This window comes from Emys orbicularis, chromosome 18, assembly GCF_028017835.1.
Source record: "Emys orbicularis isolate rEmyOrb1 chromosome 18, rEmyOrb1.hap1, whole genome shotgun sequence".
Classification (NCBI taxonomy): Eukaryota; Metazoa; Chordata; order Testudines; family Emydidae; genus Emys; species Emys orbicularis.
The window spans coordinates 5,064,136-5,088,140 of record NC_088700.1 but is presented as its reverse complement, the minus strand read 5'-3'; the positions used below and the strand labels follow the sequence as shown (position 1 = coordinate 5,088,140).

The following is a 24,005-nucleotide window of genomic DNA, read 5'->3' as shown; positions in this document are numbered from 1 at the left end:
TTCCCAGCGGGGCTGCGTCCTTTGGACTGGAGGTGGCCTATCCTAGCCTTCCTTACTCTGAAGTACAGTGATTTAGTCTTGCAATGTGACAGTCATCTATGAACTCTGCTCAATCTGTGCCTCACTTCTGGGTCTGCAGTCTAACCTTTTCGGTGTCTTACAGCCTCCTAACCATAAATTGTATTCATTAGTCAGACTTTCAGAAGGTAGCAGCAGGTGTGGGTTGTGGATAAGGCCTGCATGCAAGCATGACTACGTCCTTATCCACGTTCCCCTCACAGGCATGTACAGTAATTTCATTTAAGGCTGTGCCAGGATTTGACTTTTCAAGAGTTTCTGCATTTCGTAAGTTTTAATAATAATTTTTTAGCTCCAGTGTTGAAAGTAGTTGCCCCTGGACTTGCAGGGGGTTGCAGAAACGATGCCTGCAGGCTGCTGAATGACACCAGCGTTCCTACACTGTGAAATCTCCCACTGTATTTTCTGATTGGGGGGCATGGAGCAGTGGGATTCAGCCTTGACAACTGAAATCACTATTCCAAAGCAATTGCCTGGGCTCTGAACAACGCTCGCTCAATCCTCCTTTGAATATTATACAGCGCTCATCTCCCAGGCTACCTTGATCAGTAGGAAAATCATCCATCAGGAATGGACTGTTAGTGAAAGTCAGTAAAGAAAAATGGAGATGTCAGTGAAAAATTGCGCGGTGATTTATAAAAATAGGTTTCCTTTGCCCGGCTGTGTTTCTGGGCTCTGCGGGGATTTTTTAATCAGGATTTACGGCCTTTTGTGCGATGGTTGAAATGTGGTTTCTGTAAAAACTGACATGTATGACTGCAGATAAGCCTGTCTGGATCCAAAAGGCAGACCCATGCAGCTTCCAATGGGCAGGTTTTCCTATGGAACCTGGATAGATGTAGACATGCTCTGGGTCTTGTGTCAGTAAGATGTTGAACTGTAAGTGGAAAATGAGTTTTGTCAGTAGGTTGTTGTGGAAGGGAAGGAAAAGGAGATTGTTGCTGGCTGGAGTGAAAAGCGGCTGTGTCAAACCCTGGCCTGTAAACGTGGGAGCTGAATCCAGAAGGCAAAATTAGAGGGCTAAGTGTATTCATCCAATCAAGCACTTTGATTGGCTTAAATGTTTCTTAGTGCTTTATAATCTCCTTTTAACTGCTCCGCATACACTGTCCAGATGATAAGGTACGAAAATGCAACAAACCTATGAATATCACAAGAGCTCGTGTGCTGTAGAGTTTTAGTGTGAGGAAAGCAGGGGATGTGGCAACCAGAATCTCCCTGTTATAGCTGTGAAAACAGTGTTGAGAATAACAAACTTAATAGACCTGAATCTTCTCCTTCCATTTGAAGGGAAGAGCTTCAGAATTCATATACGGAGGGGAATGTCCTTTATATCCATAAAAGGCACAAGCAGTCTATCTGGCTATGATGCAGACAGGCAATTGGAAGAAATTAGCTGTATCTGCTAATGCTGGCTTTGTGTGGGCCTGCATGGATAAAATGCTTACAGTCAAATAAACCCCTCACTTCTATTTCCCTTTAGAAGACGGTTTCATTAAAAACATAATAATGAAAAAGATCAGAAGCGGGTCTTGGAGAACATAAGCATCAGAGTCCCAGCGCAAATGTCATGGGGAATAACGGGTTGCTTTTCCTGACTGAAGAAAAGGCATTGTTCGCCATATATAGCAACTGATGAGTGGAGCAAATGATTATCTTTTGTAATGGAACCATTATAAGTGTCAAATAGGATGACTCATATTTCCTTTTACTTATTTATTTTGGTTTTTAAAGATTTTTATATTTTTTTTAAGGAACAAAGGAGAGGTGGAAATACATTTAATTTTGTGAAACAATCTCCAAGTTCAGCTGCTGCCTGTAAAACCCTGGGTTTTATATATGCAAATATTTTCATTAAGAAAGATAAAGCAGCGTAAAATGCTGTTTAGATGCTAATAAGTTCATTTGTATTTGCTGTACCCAAATCATATGACTTTAAAAGGCGACTGTTTTAGACCTAAAATTGATACGCTTGAGCTGTGCTTACTCTTGTGCCTGGTAAGGATCACTGTGCATGGTAGTCAGGGGCAGCTCTATGTTTTTTGCCACCCCAAGCACGGCAGTCAGGCGGCCTTCGGCGGCACGCCTGCGGGCAGTCCACTGGTCGCGCGGATTCGGCAGCGTTTCTGCGGGTGATCTACCGGTCCCATGCCTTCGGCGTACCCGCCGCCGAATTACCGTCGAAGCCGCGGGACCGGCGGACCTCCCGCAGGCATGCCGCCGAAGGCTGCCTGACTGCCGCATCTCACGGCGACCGGCACACCGCCCCCCGCGGCTTGCCGCCCCAGGCATGCACTTGCTGCACTGGTGCCTGGAGCCGCCCCGATGGTAGTACAAATTTGCAAGTTCAGGCTCTGGGTTTAGGAGAAAAAAAGAGACTTACAAAACCTGATAGAAATAAAAAATATTAATGATTAACAAATGAAATCCAATGAAAGCAGGTTTCTTGTTTATTTCAGTTTCCCTTTGTTTGCTGGAAACCCAACACAAAAGCTTAGTGCTCCTGAATGAGCTAGTGCAGTTTAACCAAAGGTGAAACTGATTAGAAACAGAAAGAGAAACTGACCAGTCTAGTTTCACACTCCATGCCGATCAAGTGCAGAGAGTAAGTGGCATCAATCACAGGCTAAAGATAGTTTCAAATTAAATATACTTTGATTCAGGGCCTGATTTTCAGAAGTGGTGGACAACCACAGGCGCTGACTTTTATTTTTCCCAGTGAGTGCTCCACCCCTGCTCCGTCCCCTGCCCCCACCTCCCCAGCCTCTGCTTTCCGCCTTCCCCCGAGTGCCTCCTGCCAGCTGCCAGAGAGCTGATCCGAGACCCTGCCGAACAGATGTGGCCGGTGGGTGCTGAGCACCCCCTATTTTTTTCTGTGGGTGCTTGAGCCCCAGAGCACCCACAGAGTCTGCGTCTCTGCCCACAACTCTGCAGCTGAAGTTGACTGTGTTCAAGTTGTGGCTCCTCAACATCTCTACAAATCAGGCACATTTTTAATAACACTAGGGAGTGAACTCTTTTTTAAAAATCTATAATTTTTATCTTGCTATTGTTTCTCTAATCTTCAAGGCCTGGGTGGTTTTCTGTGCCCTTCACCTCTGGATTAACTATTTATCTGAAACTGAATGGGAGATAAAAATAAACCACAGTCAAGGTCATTTTGCCATTTGCTGGTATTTCTCTAGCACTGTGACTTTGCAGGTGAGGTTCCACAGTGGGCTGCTGGGAGCTCAACCCAATGGCATCTGCCCCCCCTTTATTGGGCGGTGCCAGGCCGAGTGTGGTTTGTTGGTTTATTGTCTGCCAGGTGTTGAATATATGTCATGGGTTGTGAGATGCAAAGCTGTAAACTGCCAGGTGAGGAGATCAAACAGCTCAGCCTCCAACTTTATATGCGACTTGAAGAGATTGTGGTAAATAGCCCAGATTAATTAGATGAGCTGAACTGACGATGACTAGATGTGAACGCTGGCAAGGCCTGACTGGAGGAGCTTCAGCCTTCAGCCAGCTGCACTGGGCAGAAGTGGCAGCAATAGAAATAGTCTTGTTGTCCCCCAAGCATCGTTTCAGGGTCTGTGTCTTTGAGCCAGTCCCACCTCCGTGTTCAGGAGTCAGGGCTGCTTCTCATCTGAACTCTTCTGCTAGAATATAGGACAACAGTAATGTTTTCCTCTCAAACTGTCCCAGGGACTTTCAAACCAAACTAAAAACCAGGAGGAAATATCCTCCCCCGGGCTGTGCTGCCATAGAGGGCTCTGTGAGATTTCAGTGGGAGTGGTGTATGCACATTCCTGGTCAGAAATTGGCCTAACACCAGTAGCACAGGCGTCTGAAGTACAGCACAGGCGTCTACAGTAACACATGCTCGTATGTAGAGCTGTATGAAAAAAGGGCAGTATCATTATCCCCATTTTATAGCTGGCGAAGCTGAGGCACACAGAGGGAATGTGACTGGCCCAGAGTCACCCTGCAGATCAGTGGCGGGAACAGAACCCAGCTCACCTGAGTCCCAGTTTGGTGCTCTTGACACTAGGTCACAGCACCTGCCTTAACACACCACTGTGCTCCACCCAGCATGCTTGAAAAATGTCCCTGTGAGAATTCAGCCTAGAGCTCAGGAGCCAACCCTATAACTGCAGCATAATGCATATGGCCCTAGTACTTGTGATCAGCCCTACAGTGACAGGTACACAGCCTCAATAAAAAATGGTTGTACTCGGCCCTGCAGACATGAGCCACTCTACCAGTTGAATTATACTGACTAGCACGGGATTGGTTGAGCTTTTTAAAAAGAATATTGTGTCTTTCCTGGCTTTTGACAAGAGTTTAGTCTGAACTCCTGAAAAGGGATGGAACTGACTTGAGTAACCCCACTGTGCCAGCTTTAACCACTCCGGTCAGGTGATTGAGCTTCCTCTGTGAATGGATGGAGTCCTCAAAGCCCAGACATCACAGCTAATATAGAATGAATGGACTCTGGCTTTAACGACCTGGAGAAAAGTAAACACAGCAACAGCTGGAAAGGTCACTTCCCAGCAGGGGAGGGGGAATGGCTGGTCCTAGCACCCTCCCCGTCCCATCTGACTTCAGCAAACCCAGATTAACCCAAGCTCATTTTAAGTCCAGAGAAGAGAGAGAGGCTCCTGGTTCTCAGAAGAGCTGGAACTCTCGGTAATCATGAGCTACGTCACGAATACCCGTTAATTGTGAACAAGGGCAAAACTTTGGTCTTAGGAGCCAGCCAAAGATACTGTTTGACACGCTGAGTGTCCGACAGGATACACCGACTTTTGGTCCAATGGGCACTTTTAAACAATCAGAAGACTAGTGGATGACTAATGGAAGTCTTGAAGGAATTTGGATGGTGCAAGTGCTAAGGAAGAGTGGGGTTTAATTAGTAGCAGTAATAATAATAAAAGCTGCCAAAGTATTTTACAACTGCATCTAACCCTGCTGAAATGGGTGGAGATGGCCCTCTACCAGCACACATAATGATTCACAACTGGGAGGTGAGGTGAAAATTTGGCTGTAGGATATTGGGATAAATCCTGGCTCGAGGATTTTTATGACTAATAGGTCTGTGTATAGCTTTCCTGTAATGCCCATCGCAGTAGTATCTAAGCACTGGGTCTCTTGAGCGTAGCTTCTTCAAAGCATGGTGCCTGGCAGTAATCACTGGGACAGAGGTAATGGCCCCACAGACCAAACAGGATCACAGTTCTTAAGGTTTCAGCTGAAAGACACCCGTCATCGTAGTGCTCTCTAGAAGACGAAGGGTTAAGTTAGCTGTGCTTGACCTGGAACCTGTAATTCTAAGCCAGAGATCCCCAAACTGTGGGACGCGCCCCTCTAGGGGGGATTGAAGGAAATTTCCCGGGTGCAGTGGGGCCTCCGGCTGCTTTACCCCTGTCCGTGTCCCTCCAGCCCGGAAGCTGCGGCCCCACTCCCAGCCGGGGTGGGAGGGGTGGACAGGGATGGGGGGGGGTGACCCTGAAAAGTTTGGGGATCACTGTTCTAAGCTTAGGCCGATAAACCACACCCACCTAAGTGGATGAAATAAGGAAAATGTGGGTAAGTATCAGGGAAACATTCCCGAGTCTAGGATGTGTTAGAGGGGAGCCGAGGCTCCTGGTTGCATCTACACTATAATGCACACACCCGCCCTCCGCCGCCGTGGCACCGAGTCTGGGTCAGTTGACTCAGGCTACAGGGCTAAAAATAGCAGTATGGCTGTTCAGGCTCGGACTCCCTCGCTGGGTTTCAGCTTGGGACCCTGGAAACCAAACTGGACAGTCCCTGCAAGTAGCATGCAGGGAACAGCCCTGCGTTGGCAGAGGCGGGAGGACTAGCCAGGGCCTAACTGGCCTTTTCCAACTCTACTATCTATGGGCCAGATCCTGGGCTGGCGTGAATCCGCAGACTTCAGTGGAGCTGTGCTGATTTACACCATGTGGGATCTGCTGCGTCTCGATGAATTGTAATGACAAGCGAGATACCAGGCGTATCTGGCGCCAGCTGCTGCACAGGGCCAGAAGCAGGTGCTTGCTCAGACCTGCTTCTGGATCGTCTGATATCGCATACAAGCGCACAAAAGGAATGGTTCTAGTGCTGGCCTGCTAGAACAGCCTGGCCGCTCGCTGCCTGTCTCCGCTGGCCCGAGTCGCTGCGGCTCTCCCCTCACGGGGGTGCCAGGGTTGTTCCAAAGTTCAGGTCTTGTATTTTAGCGCCATGCCAAAATGATAACGAGTTAGTAAAACTGTAACTTGACCTTAGCAAGCAGGAGATAAGGAGCAGAAGGAAACAAGGCGAGCGAAGCCCCTGGCTCTCCCATACTAACCGCCACGCTTTATTGCAGCTTTATGAGAGTGGGGACGGTTGGACACGGGCTCCCTTTGGAGCAGTTGAGTGACGTTATTCAGAAGCTCTGCAGAGAGCCTTTCTTCCAGGCGGGAGTGACTCCAGGCTGCCAGGGACCTCCCAGGCTCAAACCAGCACTTAGCGCTCTCCTCTGAGGATCCTAGGGCTGCTGCTGGGGCCGGAACGATTGATTGGAGCTGCCTTTTTGTTATTTTTGGCTACCCCAATAATGTATCCAAACCTGGGAAGAAGGCTGACCCTGGTGCCCTTCTTTATAGGAACTATGAAAACCAGATCGAGGACTCCAAAACCACCTCTGCGTGCCACGGCTGTTTGCAAAGGGTGAGGCTGCTGCAGAGCGCCCTGCGGGGAAGCCAGACCCCCAGATCCTGCTAAATCCTGGGCATAGTGTGCAGACTGCGAGAAGAAACAGGCCTCTGTCCAGTTAGCAATGTGAAATCCATTGACTGGAGGTGTTGTGCCAAGCATGCTGCTTGCCCCTGCATGGCTGGTAGGACGGGGTGAGGGGCCGCTTACTCTGGGAGGAAGGAAAGGGCCCTACTAGAATTTATTAGCAGCAAAGGCTGAAGGACGACTGGCCTTTTTTGTGCGAGTCCCACACTAATGCTTTGTCCTTCACTAGTGTCTGCCACCCAGTGATCTCAAAGCCTGTAGCACACGTTAATTAAAGCTGGCATCAGCCCCCTGAGCTAAGGGAGGGTCATTTCCCCTCTTTTCCAGGAGTGGAAACTGAGGGACATAAGTGACTAATGTCCCACATTGAGTTAATGTCATAGCAGGGGGCAGAAGTCAGGAGTCCTGGCTCCCAGTCCACAGCTGACACCATCAGATTGCTCCTTCCTTTTTCAGAAGAACAAACCCAACTTCTTGGTTGCTGTGGGAGGAGAAGTCTGGGGATCTGGCTCCTGGGTCACTGGGCGGGAGCAGGAAGTACCTGCTGTCAGGGAGGTGGAGCTGTGCCCCTTCTCAGAGATCTGCCAGCTTCCAGCCTGCTTTCTGGAAGTGCAAAGTATTAATTATTATCGACCTTCCTCTTGGCTCTGAGATGCCCTTCTAGTGCTGAGCAGCAGGTGCGGCTGGATGCTGGGATTGTCCCCGATCGAGGGCAGCCCTGCTTCTCGCTATGGGATTTATGGTTTGCTGCAGACATGGACTGTAGTCTTGGAAAGGTGGGAAAGGAAACCCCCATAAATAACCCTTGGGATGGTGCCATGTGGTGGCTTTTCGTTCAGTAAATAGTCTCACTTTGTTCTCGATGAGTAATGGAGGGATCTGTCTACACCTGTGAAAATGTGTTGGTGTGGGTTGGAGAAGGGGGATGGAAACCAGGGCATTGTACCAAACTGTGTAGCCTCTCTCCCCTCGTCTTTGCCCGCTCTCCTCTCCTGCTCCAGCACACTTCTGCCACTGACTTACCCACTGCTCGTTTTAGGACAGCCCTTATTTTCTGCACTGCCTGGATTTGGCAGCTTTAGAGGCATAATTGAAAAGGAGTGGGAATGGCTTGTAGCCGCTACTTCCATCTATTCCCAGTCTGAAAGGAACCAGAAAGTACTGCATAATCCACAAGTCTGCCTGTTCTTCTCCAATCCCAAGCCTGGCTCACAGAACCAGGAGAGCCAGAGACAACCAGAGCACTCACCTGAGCGTCCCCTGCTGCTGGCTGACGTTCTGCTGTTAAGGGGGGAGGATTCTTAGGTGGCACAGCAGATTCTGATCTTGTCAAGCACAGGTGGGTTTGGTTGCCTCTGCAGACACCATCCTTTGCTATTGAAGGGGCTGGCACAGAGGTCAGTAACTTCGTTGCATGCATTCCCTAGAGTTGGAAGATACTGGGCAGCCTCATCTTTGGGGAGGCTGCTGGATTTTCCCCCTTCTCCAGTATATTTTAATATAAAGTGGAGCTTTCAAAGTCAGCATAAAGGGGCGTGGTCAGGGAGGAATAGACATTGCATAGCTTTTGCAAAAGTAAAGGGTCGTACAGAATCGGCCGTGAATAGAAATGCTCTCATGAGGTTCATTGCAAAGAAATTAATCACCGAACAGCTTTCACAGTGGTGTGGCTCTGAGGACATGGTGGTGACTTTATAGCAGGGATATTAGAAATACATACAGCAGGGAGATCAGATAGGTTGCACAATTAGGGTTACCATATTTTAATTTAAAAAAAGGAGGACACTCCATGGGGCCGGGGCCCCGCCCCCGCCCCAACTCCGCCCCTTCCCCGCCCCAGCCCTGCCCCAACTCCGCCCCTTCCCCGAAGTCCCCGCCCCAACTCTGCCCCCTCCCCTGAACGCTCTGACCCCCTGCTCCTCCCCCTCCCCTGCTTCCCGCGAATCAAATGTTCGCGGGAAGCCTGAAACAGGGAGGCAGCAGGTAAGCTGGGGCTGGGGCGGGGCGCGGCGCGGCCCAGTCCGGCCCCCCTGGCCGAGCAGCTCCCTCCGGTGGCCGGCCGGCCCAGGCCAAGAGGCTCTGGCCCCGGCGGCTCCCGCCCGGCTCGGGCCCTGGGGCGCTGGCCCTGGTTCCGGCCGAGCGGCTCCGGCCCGCCCTGGCCCCGGCCGAGCACCGCCGGCCCCAGTGGCCCTGGCCCCAGCGGCTCCGGCCGGAACCCAAGCCCCACGACCCCTCCCTCCCTATTTTCCCGGACGTGTCCGGCTTTTTGGGATTTCCTCCCGGACGGGGATTTGAGGCCCAAAAATCCGGACATGTCTGGGAAAATCCGGACGTATGGTAACCCTATAAAATGAGGTGAAAGGCCCTGGGCCGGTTTTGCTGGCTAGGCTGCAAAGGAGCAGCAAATGAAGAGCATGATTGGCAGGAAGCAAATTAGGTTTCTAAACTAGTTTTCGGCGGTAATCAACCGAAGCGGTGTTAGCACCTCTGTGAGGAGAATATATTTTTCAAACAGCTGATTATGTTGCAACACAGCCTTGGTTTGCCCTGGCCTTTTGAGACTCCTCCGGGAAACTCTATGATTTTTCTGCAGGAGATGCTGTTAATTGTCACAATGACGTCTCTGAATTACAGGGGCCTCATTTCAGAGGGCAGGTGTGTGGCCAGCATGTCTCTTGGTTGGCTGCATTATTTCTCTGTGAAGCTAATGTGAGAGGGGAAGCTATACGCAGCTCTTGCTCCATAGCTGCATTTCTACCATGGCTAACTGCTGGAATAGATGCCCTGGACCCTGCAGCCCTCTCCGGCCTGAGCAGAGAGAATCTTGGTAAGAACTCTGAGCCGGCCGGCAAGCTAGAGGCAGAAGCTGATTCAGAGGTCCCATTGGAGTACAGTCACCCCAGCTCTTCCCAACCACTAGACCTGTTCCCATTCACTTCCAGAGCTGCAGAAGCTCCCAGGATATTGTTGTCCAAATGTTTTCCTTGATTTAAACCGAACGCAGCAGAGCATGGTGCCATTAGGCCATTTCCCAGCTGTTTAATTGCTTCCCCTGGAGGATGGGGGAGCTGCCTTCTCCGGAGTGCATTAGTTAGTGTATTTTGTGTCTCTCATGCCTGTGCTCTGAACAGCAGGCCAGGCCAGCACAGCTCACCAGTAACTGTACTAATGTTGACATTTATGGTGATTGTAGCTCTCCTACCCAGCTACAGAACAGCCAATCGGACGGCATCAGGAGCTGAGCTGAAGCTTGAACTGCTTTTGCATATCCAGTTCAGCTATGCCTATGGAAGGGATAGGACGAAAGGGAGACAGGAAAAAACCTCCAGGAGGTTTGTATGGGGGGGAGTTTCTGTTACGGATGGGGGGATTTTTATAAGCTTTCTGCAAAGCCAGTCAACTGGCTTGGTGGACAGAGGAGCTGTGGCAGAGTTAAGAAGAGTTGAAAATCTGGGCCCTTTGGTAAGGAATTGAGAGCCTTCTCTCTGTGCGTGCACGCACCCTGGGGGAGTGTGAAAGCAACCTTTGGCCGGACGGGTGTCGGTGTAGAATGGGTTGGGAAGGGGGGAAGCTTTTACTTTTCTGTGCACCGAACAGAAATAGCAAAGGATGGAGAGCACTGCAGAAAGCGGTGCCCTCCCAGAGGTGTCCGTACAGTCCTGAGCAGGCAGCAGCTGCGAGAGGGAGAGGCTTCTCAGAACAAGGAGTAGCTAAAGATTCAGGACTGGTTCCTGCAAACTGCCGAGTGCCCTTAATTCCCCTTCTGGGCTCAGCCCCTGGCAGGATGGGCTCTGGGTCCGGATGGGGAGCAGATCTTTGTGAAGTTACCTGTGAGAGTGGCTGCTCGATGCCCACTTAGAATGTGTTGGTTTGTCACAAAAGGAGGTATTAGAGTGAGCAGCAGTTTCGCCTTTTGTGGATTCAGAAATCCCCAGGCCGAGTTGGTTAGCACATCACCGGCGCGAGTGAACTGCCCGGTGACTGACGAGATGTGTCGTGTGCTAGCACAGAGGAACGTCCTGGGGATGTACTGTCCATGCTGGGAACTGGAAGTGAGGATGAAGCAACCTCACCCAGGGTGATACCACTGCCGTGGTTGACATTGTTTGACGCAAGCCTGCAATTTGCTTTTAGTCAATTTCTCCCCACCAAGTGGCTTATTTTTAGCAGAGACCCAGCTGTGGTCCCCATGTTTGTTATTTTTAAAAACGTCATCATTGTCTTCAGCAGCCAGCCACGATCTGGTGCCTGGAGCGGACACCTTAGTGTTACAGGGAAGTGCAGCTTGCCAGCCTCCTCCCCTCATGGGCAATCCAGAAGGAAAGAGCCCGGGCTTGCTTTTTCCGCCTCATCCTGCTGCTGCCTCTTGAATTAAGTTGCAGCAAAATGATGTTAGTGAATAAAGGGGAGATTTATAGCAAAGCCGTCATCCTCCCCTCCATGGCAACTTCTGATCCTAGTGAATAGCGGCAATTTGAGACTTGTTAGTTCTTCACGCCATGCTGTGCCACTCTGAAGAATGGTGGGCCTGATTCTTCTCTCACTTACATCAGTTGTACACAGGGATAATACCATTAACTTCACTGGAGTTACTCCTGATTTACACTGGCGTGAGATGAGAATGAGACCTGGTGTTTCTATACATCGTTGTTGAGACCCTCCGTTTCTGTCAAAGGGATATTGCCAGTCTCAAAGTCCTGTGTTGTCAAGAAAGCTGTTGATTTCTCTATGTTGCTGATAACATTTTACATTATTGAAACTGAGCAAATTTTTTGAATTCCCTTTTATTCTTCTCTCTCGGTGTGCTTTCTTTGCTTTTTGCAATTTCTCTCACTTTGCAGAATGCAAATCAATCAAGTTAGCTTCTCCAGTGTTTATAATGACTTTCACTTTCAGGTTCTCCCCGACAGTCCTTCCCAGGGAATATTTTGTTAAGGAAATAAACAGGCGTTCCCAGGGAATTTAAAAGATTAAAAAAATACGGCACCATCACTTGGGTTTTGAGAAGCTTTGTTTGTACAAAATCAAAATTTGGAGCCTTGTTTGAATTGATGGAGTCCCTCTGGTTGTAATTATTTCCCCTGTTGATTAAAATTGAGGATCACCTCAAAATGAGGGCAGGACCTATTAAATGTAATTATGTGTTCATTATGTGACTGACTGTTAACTGTTGCCCCATGCAGAGGACATAAGTCATGATACAACTACAGATAAAGCAGATTCTCCAGTAGCCTACGTTGCAGGGGGGCTGTGTTTGTGGAGCAGAAGAGCCTGACTTCATTCCTGCTCTCACTGGAATGTCCCATGCAACTACTGAGCCAGTCAAAAAGAATAATGTTTGATTTATTTTCAGCTGCAAAGGGACAAAATCCTTCTCTTTGTTTTATGATGCAAATTAATTCCACAGAGTTGTCCACTTTGCTCTCAGTCATAACAAACATTCCATAATCCCCAGGCTGGAAGCAGCTAGATTCTCCTCTTCAGTCTGCGCAGCCGATCCCTTCCTGGCGGCTCTGCTCCTCTGACATGTGCAGGATGCCCCACAGGAGTAGTGTGCACGTAGGGGACAGCAGAACAGCCTCGGAGATTCCCCTGTGTGGGTGGGAGGGGAGAATTGTTAGCCCTCGATAAGTGATTTGGAATTGATGTCATGAATTTTCCCTGTGTTTACCAGTTACCTGACCAGGAAGTGTAGTAAAATCTGAGGGAACCGAATGGCTCCAAGCATTGGTAATGGGATGCAGAACCTTTCACCTCCAAGTCACCAGACCAAACCTAGGTCCCAGCAGGTTGATAACCAAAACATGTTACCCTCTGATGGCAGTGGGATGTCCTGTGTGAACTAAGTCTGATGGTCTCAGCCTCACTCTGTGTCCAGCACTGCTCCTGGTGTTAAAGGGGAACCTTCATCTTAGAAATCACACCTCTCTCTGGACCTTTCTTACCTGCTGCTGTTCCAAGGGACACTGAAGAGCAGAACTGGAAGATATTCGAGAAGCCATCTTCTTCTTCTTTTCCATTTGTTTACTTAGTGCAATTGACAGCACTTTGTGGCTTGTCCCCTCTATCTATACTCAGTTCCCCCTGTTGGGTGCCTTTCAGCAATAGGGGAGAGGGAAACATTTTAAAAACCAGGAAAATTATCATCGTAAACACACACAAATCAGCAGGTGGATTAGGCAGGTGCAGCCTGAAACTAAAACTGTGGAGGTTGTATGTGGATGTTGCCCCTTTAAGAGGTTGTCTATATGTGGAAGATAATATTCCAGAATAAGGCAGGGTGTGGATTTAAAGCAGATTAACTACACCAGAATACTTCCATGTGAACACTCAGACTCCACAATCTGAGTGTCACACATCGAACAATGACTCCATGTGTGGACAAGGCCTAAATGCTGTCCTTGTTTGGAGCCTCAGCAGAGGGGCCGAGTTCTGGAATTGAGCACGGAGACTGAGCTGTGCTGATGGTCCCTCCTGTGTACAGCTGAGTTGCTCCAGCAGGACATTAGCCTGCTAGGCTTAGATTCATCTCATGACCTGGAAGTGAAAGGCTCCATACCCCATTACCAATCCCTGGCACATTGTCAGTCAGGTTAGCTGTCCTGCTGACGGTTGATCCTTGCAGAATCTCAGAGCTCAGAGTCAAGCCCAAATGTCCACACGGCAATTTTTCAGCCCCGCAAGCCCAAGCCAGCTGATCCGGGCCAGGCGTGGATTTTTTTTATCCCTGTGTAAATTTACCCTCTGTGTCGACAAAGCACCAGTATGCTTGGAGTATTGCTGCAATCTAAATAATAATATTCAGCATCCCTAATTCCGGCTGTTTATTAAAGAGTCACACCAAGAGCATTAGAATCTCTTAATGCTGAAATGTTCCATTAGGTTTATTATTTAGAAAAACAATCCTCTTTCCCTGCTCTTGGGTAGTAAACATTTTTCTTCAATAACTAGGTTTTGGCTGCCTCTCTGTTGGACCGTCCAGGACAGTGCCAGGAGGGGTAATGCTGTTATTTCTCTTTAAAACTGATGTGAGATTTTATGAGATTTTTCCCCCTTCCATTTAAACTGAATCTTGGAGACACAGAAGAGGATTAAAATAAGGCACGTGGCAAAACAAACCCAATGTGCTGTTCAGAGACACAGTTCCTCCAATGAGAACTCTCTGACCTGGTGGATTTATCTGCTGCACTTATAAAAGCCTAGCAACCTAATTTGATTTGCTCATGTAAACCAAGACGGGAGCCAGAATACATAGTGTGTTATTAAAGAAAGAAATTGGCTGTGTGCACATGCTATATTTCAAAATGTGACTGTGGGGAGATGGATTTGAAGGAAACACCTCCCAGTCCTGGAAGTGTGTATATACAGTAAGCGAACACTATCTGTACTGCTTGGTTAGGTGGCTGGGGGCTATCGTGGTCTCAGATTCTGAAAATGAGGAAGGGAAGAGGATGGATTTACAGATGCTCTGGTCATCCATGGGTTGTTCTGACAACAAGAAGTTCTGTACTAGTTTTACATAGCTGTTCATAGATTGCAGAGCCAGAGGGGACCATTGTGATCATCTAGTCCAGGGGTCGGCAACCTTTCAGAAGTGGTGTGCCGAGTCTTCATTTATTCACTCTAATTTAAGGTTTCACGTGGCAGTCATACATTTTAACGTTTTTAGAAGGGCTCTTTCTATAAGTCTGTAATATATAACTAAACTATTCTTGTATGTAAAGTAAATAAGGTTTTTAAAATGTTTAAGAAGCTTAATTTAAAATTAAATTAAAATGCAGAGCCCCTTGGACCGGTGGCCAGGACCCGGGCAGCATGAGTGCCACTGAAAATCAGCTCGCATGCCACCTTCGGCACGCGTGCCATAGGTTGCCTACCCCTGATCTAGTCTGACCTCCTGTATAACATATGCCACAGAACTTCCCCCAAATAATTCCGAGAGCATTACTTTTAGAGAAACATCCAATCTTGATTTTAAAATGGCCAGTAATGGAGACTTTGGCCTTTAGTAAATTGTTCCAATGGTTAATTGCCCTCACTGGCAAAAATTTACACCCTATTTCCAATGTAAATTTGTCTTGCTTCAACTTCCAGCCACTGGATTGCATTATATCTTTCTCTGCTACATTGACAGGCCAATTATTAAATGTTTGTGCCACATGTAGAGAGACACAGACTGTAATCAAGTCACCCCTTAACCTTCTCTTTGTTAATCTCATAGATCTCTTCGTCTATCACTAGAGTTAAAATAAATAGGTAGATTTGAAGAACTCTGTCACTATCAAGGCATGTTCTCTAATCCTTTAATCATTCTCATGCCTCTTCTCTGAACCCTATCCAATTTATCAATATCCTTCTTGAATTGTGGACATCAGAACTGGAAACAGAATTCCAGCAGTAGTTGCATCAGTACCAAGTACAGAGGTAAAATCTCTCTACTCCTAGTTGAGATTCCCCTAGTTATGCATCCCAGGTTCGCATTAGCTCTTTTGACCACAGAATTGGTCTGGGATCTCATGTTTACTGGATTATCCACCACGACCCACAAATCTTTTTCAGAGTCCCTGCTTCCCGGGGTAGAGTCCCCCATTCTGTAAGTATGGCCTATATTCTTTGTTCTTAGATATATATATTTGCATTTAGCTGGATTAAAACACATATTGTTTGCTTGTACCCAGTTTAGCCAAATGATCACATTGCTTTGAATCAGTGACCTGACTGCCTCTTGATTTTTGGCATCATCTGTAAACGTTATCAGTGATGATTTTTTGTTTTCTTCCAGGTCGTTTATAAAAATGTTAAATAATGTAGGGCCAAGAACTGATCTCTGAGGGACCCCACTGGAAACAGACCCACTTTATGACTATTCCCCATTTGCAGTTACATTTTGAGACCTATTGGCTAGCTAATTTTTAATCCATTTAACGTGTGCCATGTTAATTTTATATCATTCTAGTTTTTTAATCAAAATGTCATGCAGCACCAATTCAAGTGCCTTGGAGAAGTCTTAAGTATATTACGTCAACACTATTACCTTTATCAACCAAATTTCTAATCTCATAAAAAAAATACATCAAGTTAGTTTGACAGGATCTATTTTATGTAAACTCGTGTTGATTGGCATTAATTAATCCTCCTCCTTTAATTCTTTATTAATCGAGTCTAGTATCAGCCACTCCATTATCTTGCCCGGGCGCAATGTTCAGGCTGACAGACCTATAATTGCCCAGGTCATCCCATTTGCCCCTTTTAAATATTGGCACACCATTAGCTTTCTTGCAGTCTCCTGGAACTTCCCCAGTGATCCAAGACTTATTGAAAATCAGCATTAATGGTCCAGCGAGCTCCTCAGCCAGCTCTTTTCAAACTATCTAAAATATTGGCGGCATGCTAGGAATATCTGCATTGCAATTGTCCCTTCGAACTGGCAGCAACATTGTATGATCGCGTGCCCATTGTGAGACGACTTTGCTCACAAGTGATTCCTCTGCAGGGAGCTGGAGACAGAACTGTCACTTCAGACTAGAGGTAGGCACCTCCTAGGCCCAGGGCAGAGCAGTAAGTGGAGAAAGCTGACACAGATGCTACCCTTGCTGCACCAGTTCTCTGATTAGCGTGGCCTTCACACCGCACCACTGTTAATCCAGCACTTTTCACCACCGCCAAAGTCAGAATAATGTTTTTGTTCTCAAATTGCTGCCCCTCTTCATAGAGCAGGCTCAGCCCAAGCATTCCAGATCACTTGTGCGTTAGCTGTGAAAACATTGTACCTCTCAGTTGCTTCATCTTTAATGTCGTGTGGCTGGCTTTTCTTCTCTCTCTCCCAAATGGCCAGGACAGCGGAGTTATCGTTTCAGTAAGAATAATAGTGCCCTCTCTGCAGTGAGTCAGCCAGGCAGTTCATGGCATTAGCGGGAATTTCTTATTACTGTTTACACAAAAGGGAAGCCTGCACAACCATGGGTACTAAGACAGGGAGTTACAAACAGCTGCCAGTAACTGGATCCCTGCAACAAATGTCATGTCACCCACTAAAGGACATGATAAACTTTCCTTCACTAGAAGTGGGTATTAAAATGAAAGGGTACTGTGCCCTTTGCAGACATCCAGTATACATCCACATTCTACAAAGCAGTCATTGCTTGTAACAGGCAGTCTGGACAGCGCCAAGTTTCAGAGGGTTACGGGAAGCATGGGGAGTAGCCTTTATTGATTTTTAATTGTGTATGTGTGTGTGACTTTGGTGTTGGTAAATGGTGTCAGACTGTCCTGGGAGATCCTGCGCAAGCAGTGTTCTTGCCTATCCTGGAGGGGTGGCCCTAACGGTGAGGTTTTTCATGGCCTCTTGTTAGATTTCCAGCCAGGAGCGCTCATTAGCCACAACTCTGCTGGTAGTTTTTGTGTCATGGACACCATGAGGCCCAGCTACCTCATTTCACACAGGCCATCGTCACACAGACATCTGGTGAAAAGTTTCAGTGGCTACCAACTCAGGCTGGGTTATATCAGCTGCCTAGAGGTTGAGGGCTTTGTGTGCTTAGGAACGGATTCTGCTACCAGTCCCAGGAGCAATCTGACTCCCTGCTGCTTTTATTTTTATGAAAAAATCCCAATGACTGTACAGTTTCTTAATGCATGAAGGTGCCGTAAACGGACTATGGGTATAAAGTGAATGCTGTTAATTTGGTAATGACATAACATAGTCCTATTGTAGTGTCCTTCGTTCTGTAGAGGATATTCTGAAGCAAACCACTGTTAAATAACAATGTAACGTGAAAAGTTCTCCCCTGTCAAGTTCCCTCCACTACACACTTGCATACCAGACACATGCCCACACCCGCAACTTCTGACTCATTTTATTGCAATGTTTGCTAAACTGGGAGAACAGCAGTACAAATTCATGGCTCGATAATGTGTGTGTATATATACATACAATAGGTGCTTATTGAATTCTGAGTTCATATTGCCAGAACTTTACCCACACGAAGAATTTGAGCCTCGGTCTGATTGCTTAGATTTCCTAGATTTTTCTCTAAATTATAGAAAGTAAGACTTAATATAAATGTCACCATGGTGAGTTCTTTAGCGATTTGTTAATGGTTTATGCTCTCAGCTCTACGGTTTCCAGATATTTCTCTCCGTAGCACTCGCAGCCGGTGTTAACTCAACCAATCTATCTGCATTAGAGTTACTTTGCAGTATCATTCAGGGAATAAGGATGTGGGCCCCTTTTCTCCAAAAATAGTATTAAATTGCCACAAAGTACTGGGAAATGACAGTGAGACTTTGCTCGGTTCCTAAAGATCAGTTTTACTTGCAAGAGTGCTCCAGGGTGAGTGGACAGCTTAGAGGATTTCTAATGGGATTTATGGCCTTTTGTTTCTAAATCGCTGGTTCTAATCCGGCCCAAATCAGTAAGGACCAAAGATTATTAGCTTCTGAGAGCTGCTAGGTGTCCTGTGTGAAATGTGTTTGATTGTCGTCTTAGTGCAGTTCCCAGTGGACACATTATTAGATACCACCACAATTGGTCTTGGCTGTCAGCCTCAATAGAGAGCACCAAGGACTGAACTGCCCATGGAGACTGAGCTATTAATCCTCAGATACTGTCCCTCCCCATTGGTTATTGCTGTCTGTGCTGCACCGGTTCTGCAGAAAAATAGGGGCCTTCACTTTGCAGGGCTGTCAGTCTGGCACTTTTAACTGGACAAACCAGATGGAGTCTGAACCTTTATCACCTCAGGGCCTGCTCATGGAATGAACCTTTATGGCTAAGCTCGCAAAGTACCTGGTTTATCTTTGGCACTACTGTTGGCTGTTTTCTGGTCTCAGGTTGGCATCTGACTGAAAATGGTGAATTTTGTATACATGGCCGGCATTTCTTAGTATTTCTTTCAGCTTTGTTCCTGAGAATGGCAAAACTCAATACACACAGACGAAGCAATCTGAAACAATGCATGTGAATTGCATCACGCTGTATTGAGGACAGTGTTAAAAATAAAGGCTAAAATCCCTTCCCTTTGCAGAACCCTGTCCTTTGAAGCAGCCTAAATGCTGTCTGTCTCTCTCTCTCTCTCTCTCTCTCTCTCTCTCTCTCTCACACTCACTCACACACACACACACACACACACACACACACACACACACACACACACACACACACACACACACACACACACACACACAGCTTCTCTGAGAGACACTGAGACTGTTGCTATGGGTTCTAAAGGTCAAAGTTATTAGAGTCAGTTTCTCAGATCTGGCCTCAGTAGAAGTGTTTTATATTGTGCAGACTGGAGATAAAGGGACCGTTTCATTTGCCCTCATGTTTCTTTTCCTGCTGCCCTTCTATATTTTTTTATTTTTCCTGCAAAGACTCCTATTTTCCCCATGCCCTCTCTGATTCCCCGTTAACAGTTACTTGCACCATTGTCTATATTGATCCTTGCTGAAAATTGTGCATTGTTCACCATATGTAGACTTCCTTGCTGCTAAATGCTGCCCATGTGCCTCCAGGGCATTTAAATAAGTCTGTAGGGCTCTCTGGTCCTGTTTTCCACCTCTCCTTCCTGTGGGTGTGTTTGTAACTGTCAGAATGGGCACATCAGCTGCAACGTGCTAATCCAGCCACTGGCTCCGCCCATGATAGGAATTTGTGCTTTCCTTGCAAATGAAGATGGAGGTGCAATGCTATAGTTCTGGGTACCTGGGGTGCGGCATGCTTCCCATGTGTTAGCATTCTCCCTGCAGAGCTCCATCCGCAGCTCTATATTCCCAAGTGGGAGACCCAATCTGAATAAAATTCAAATCTTTTGGGGCTTTGAAGAAAGCACCATTAATTTTGTTTTCCCTCCATTTTCGTACAACTTTCTACTTTCACCTGGGACTGGGTGGCTCTGAAATAACGTGAGATGAAACCCCATGTGAGGGGGATCTCCCATCCAAGTATGGACCAGACCCAACCCTGTTGAAATCTGCAATCCCTTCTACGATCGCAACATATGGCAGTAGAGCTACAGTCCCTACAGATCACCTCATGGCATGGGGCGTATGGCCTGTGTATTGTATATTCTGGTGTTATTGAGTGTGTTAAACCGCTACTGGTGACTGTTTTGTCCTGCAGTGCCAACCTACCAAACTGACCTCATTTAACTCTGAGGGCTGAATTTGCAAAGTTCAATGCAACAGGGGTTGTGTACCTGCAAAAACACATAGACATCTTTGCAGGGACCTACGAACATGGGCTCCTGCTGCCCTTCCTTGTCCTACAGCATCAGAGTGAAGTAAACCAACATTTTATTATAAACCTCTTCATAATGCAGCCTCTTTACCAAATTACAAAGGGGTTGCAGAGGAGTCCCCAACGGGCCAGGCACTCTGTTATCTCATGCAAAAAATTCCCAGTGATTTTGTAGATGTTAAGAGAATGACTTTAAACACATGCACCCTAATCAGCTCTCTGTGGAGAAGAGACTACCCTGATGTCATTGTGTTCTTCCACTAGATCCCATCTAATGCCGAGGCTGAAAGAATCACGCTCCCACGAGTCTTTGCTCAGCCCCAGTAGCGCCGTGGAGGCTCTGGATCTCAGTATGGAGGAAGAAGTGGTCATCAAGCCAGTTCACAGTAGCATTCTGGGGCAGGACTATTGTTTTGAGGTAAGAGGCTTTTGTGTCCATCTTGCCACATGGCGTTGGAAGGTATCTGTTTGGTGAGTGGTGTGGGGGAATCTTCTTGCATTATAAACATCTCTGTTGTGAACTTTCGTTTAGCAGAGCAATGTCTAATGGAGACAGTTGTTTCAATGGGAGTTTGTGTGTGTGCTCTATAAAAAAAATTCTGTTGGGAAAAATATACCAATCAAATGAGAGCTCTGACCCCATTTTACAGTAGTAGCAGGACCTGCTGCATGGAGAGCTATCCAGCAGTCCTAAACACGGTCCGTGCCCTCATAGATCATAGATAAATAATCCATAGTCATATAGACGACATAACCTGCAGTTCTCTATTCTGGGGCTGCATGGGCTTCATACACTGTTGTCCATGGGGATAGAATTCAGGACCTTGTTATCCAAAAACATCAGGCTTCTGTCGGTTGAGTAAAAGGGGATCTCTGTGAGCTGGAGTATTATTGGGTTTTATATCCTAGCAGGCGATAGCTAAGAGAGGGCAACATAGTTACTGGTACTTCAGTAGGTCTCCATCTTGCAGAGGGCAGTGGTGCACACACAAACCAGCATACGAGTCAATAATGCACCATGCCATTAGGGAACCTGTTATCCTATGGTGTGGAGGGCAGCGCGTTATTGTGCCCCACAGCAGCTGGCTATAGAACAGGGAAGCCATCTCCTTGCAGCAAGAGGGTTGTCATCGCTGCTGCTGCTCTGAAAGATGGGCACCACGTTTTTATTCAGGGGTGGAAGGGAAGACAATGGCATACTTGGGTCATGCCTTCGGTTATGTCTGCACTGCTGTCAGAGGTGTGAGCAGGCATACCTGCACTAGCTTTAACCTACCTAGCTCGCTAAAAGTAGCAGTGAAGACACAGTGGTGCAGGCTTCGGGACAGGATGGACAAGCCCGCCTGTCCCCTTGGTACATACCCTTGTTGCTAACCTGCGCTGAAGCCTGCACTGCTGCATCTTCACTTCTGGTTTTAGCAAGCTAGCTAGATTAAAGCTAGTGCAGGTATGCCTACCTGAGCCACGGTCACCCCTTCAGTTGCAATGTAGACGTACCTGGGGGCGTATTGATGGGGACAGGGACGCGTTCCTTTGGCAGATTGTGCTAGATAGGGACAACCTGGTGTTTATTAATGGCGAACTAGCAGCTGAGATTGGTTTAATTTTTGTTGTCGTAGTAATTAGCAGCAAGTTGAAATTTAAAAACCATTTCTTAAAATGTAAAGAGGCAAAATGGAAAATATTTTTAAAAAGATTATCCCCAAACATAAGCTCTAAAGCAAGAAAAAGGCATACATTTTCCAGTGTGATTTGCTCTCTGGAGAATTGAGCAAGAGCAGTAGGTCAGGAGGAGAACAGTTTTGTAAATTATATGGCCTCTATTACATTCCACTCAAGAAAGATAAAATGAAGCTAGATGGAAAATAGATGTGACATCCATAATATAAGAGTTGTTTACCAATTCTGCTCAGCACACAAGAGCAGAGCAAGGGATATGAACAGTACTTGTAGAAAGTTGACTGAGAGGGGAATTATACAAATTATGCACTTGTAAGGGGGAAGCGCATTTTATTTTTAGGTGAGTTTGATCAAGAAGAGTCGTACAGGAAAACAGAACATGCTAATGGTACTCCTGAGGGCATTCTGTGCTAAAAAATTTAAAATTCTGAACCAAAAAAGAAAAAATTCTGTGCACAATATTTTAAAATTCTGCAAATTTTATTTGTCAAATAAATGTGGAGACTCTAGCATGGCATTGGGGAGCACAGGCCATTTGCTATACGAATGTGGGAGATCACTGTGCAGCTCCCCCCCACCGGCACACGGATTCAGTGGTGAGGCTGCACCCAATCCAGACACAGTGCAAGGACCGGGCCTACCCCAGAAACACCCCAGGGCCCTGCCCCTCCATGCCAGGTGCACCAGCTGTGGGCAGGCAGGCTCAGCAAGATAGGATCCAAGTGTGGAGGGGCTTAGTGTGGGGGACCCAGGTGTGGGTTGAGAGGGTTCTGTGTTGGGCAGTCTGGGTACAGGCAGGTCACTGGGGGATCTGGATGCGCAGGGGATTGTTGGGGGGTTCTGGGTGCAACAGTAATGGGACTCTGCAGGGGGGTCCAGGTACAGCTGGTTGGGGCTTGGTGGGGTGGGGATCCAAGTGCGGGTAGCTCGTTGGGGTGGTCCAGGTACAGGGGGAGTGGGGCTTATCGGGGGGGTTCTGGGTACGGGGTGGTTAGGCTCAGCAGGAGGATGTGGATATGAGAGGGTCTGGATGTATGGGGGTTGGGCGGATGGGGGAGCAGCTCCCTGTACAGTGATCCCTCCCCCTGCAGCTGAGGAGCGATGGGTGCAGGAAGCGCGGGAGGGGGAGTTTTCAGAGCTTCCTTCAGCTGAGGAAGAAATCTGGGAGTGGGTCTGACTCAGCCCCGGATGCTGTGCAGGGGAAGAGGAAGTCCTGTCTTCCCCAGCCCAGCCGGGACTAGCTGCTGAACCTGGCACATGGTAGGAGCCACTAGCTGGGTCTTCCCCAGTTCCACCCCCAGCCCCACAGTGATTTACCTTTCTGCTGGCTTCCCTGGGCACCCAAAACTGCTGTGGAGGTCCGCATAACCGTTCCTGTGCCTTTCCTTTGCTTCTCCATCAGAAAGTCATTTTTCTGCAGGGAAGCAAAGAAATCTGTGGGGGACATAAATTCTGCGCATGCGCAGTGGTGCAGAATTCCCCCAGGAGTATAATGGCTGTTTAGAAATCCTGTGGAGGAAGGAAAGAATGCCAGAAAACAAAAAGGACATTGTTTTATGATTGATGGGTACTCATCAGTAAGCCTCTATAGGGAAATGCTTAAGGTGAAAGCTAAATGGTGTGTTGTGTTCTTGCCCTCCTCTAATGTCTCTGGAGACCCTGGTTCAAATACTGGCTTATTTCAGAAGTGAAAGGAGTTTGCAGATCTCACCTTAATCCCTAATGGGCATTAGTGTGCCTCTCACGACCACTACGCCACTGTGTGATGTGCTGAGGCAGAGGATTCAAATTAGCACAGGGCAGCATGGAGGAACACTCAGTGGAAGTCTTGCAGGGGCTAGGACTAGAATAGCAGGGGGTGCTGTCAGAATTGAGGTGCGCTGCAGATCCACTCATTCATCAGACCACCACATTCAAAAGCGACGAACAACAATGTATGTTTGGTTCCAAGCGTCTGTCTTACTGCCGGTACGAAAACTGGAAAACAAAACCATACTGTGTCCTCACTCTTCTGCACTTGAATGTTGCCTTTAGTTATTTTGTTACTGGGGCACAGATTTTGTTTAAGTTATTGGAAAGACAGAGTCCCCTAATGTCCCCTAGAATAAACCTCATCCCCCTAAGGTCCTCCCTTTAGGTTCTGAGCCTAGCTACTGTAGGTGTCCTGTTACCTGAGGGCTCAGGTCTGACTTAACAAAGGATGTTGGCCTCCGCAGAGGTCAGTGAGAACGGCAAT

At 47.4% G+C, this 24,005-nt stretch overlaps 1 protein-coding gene across 1 annotated transcript in view; it reads left to right on the top strand.

Annotated features, from left to right (window-relative positions):
• The window catches only part of DAB2IP (DAB2 interacting protein), a 253,971-nt gene that overhangs the window by 166,051 nt on the left and 63,915 nt on the right, over positions 1-24,005 (top strand). Inside the window, exon 4 of the mRNA XM_065418579.1 lies at positions 20,354-20,507. Within this exon, the coding sequence (XP_065274651.1) occupies positions 20,354-20,507 (154 nt within the window). The remainder of the gene's footprint in view (positions 1-20,353; positions 20,508-24,005) is intronic.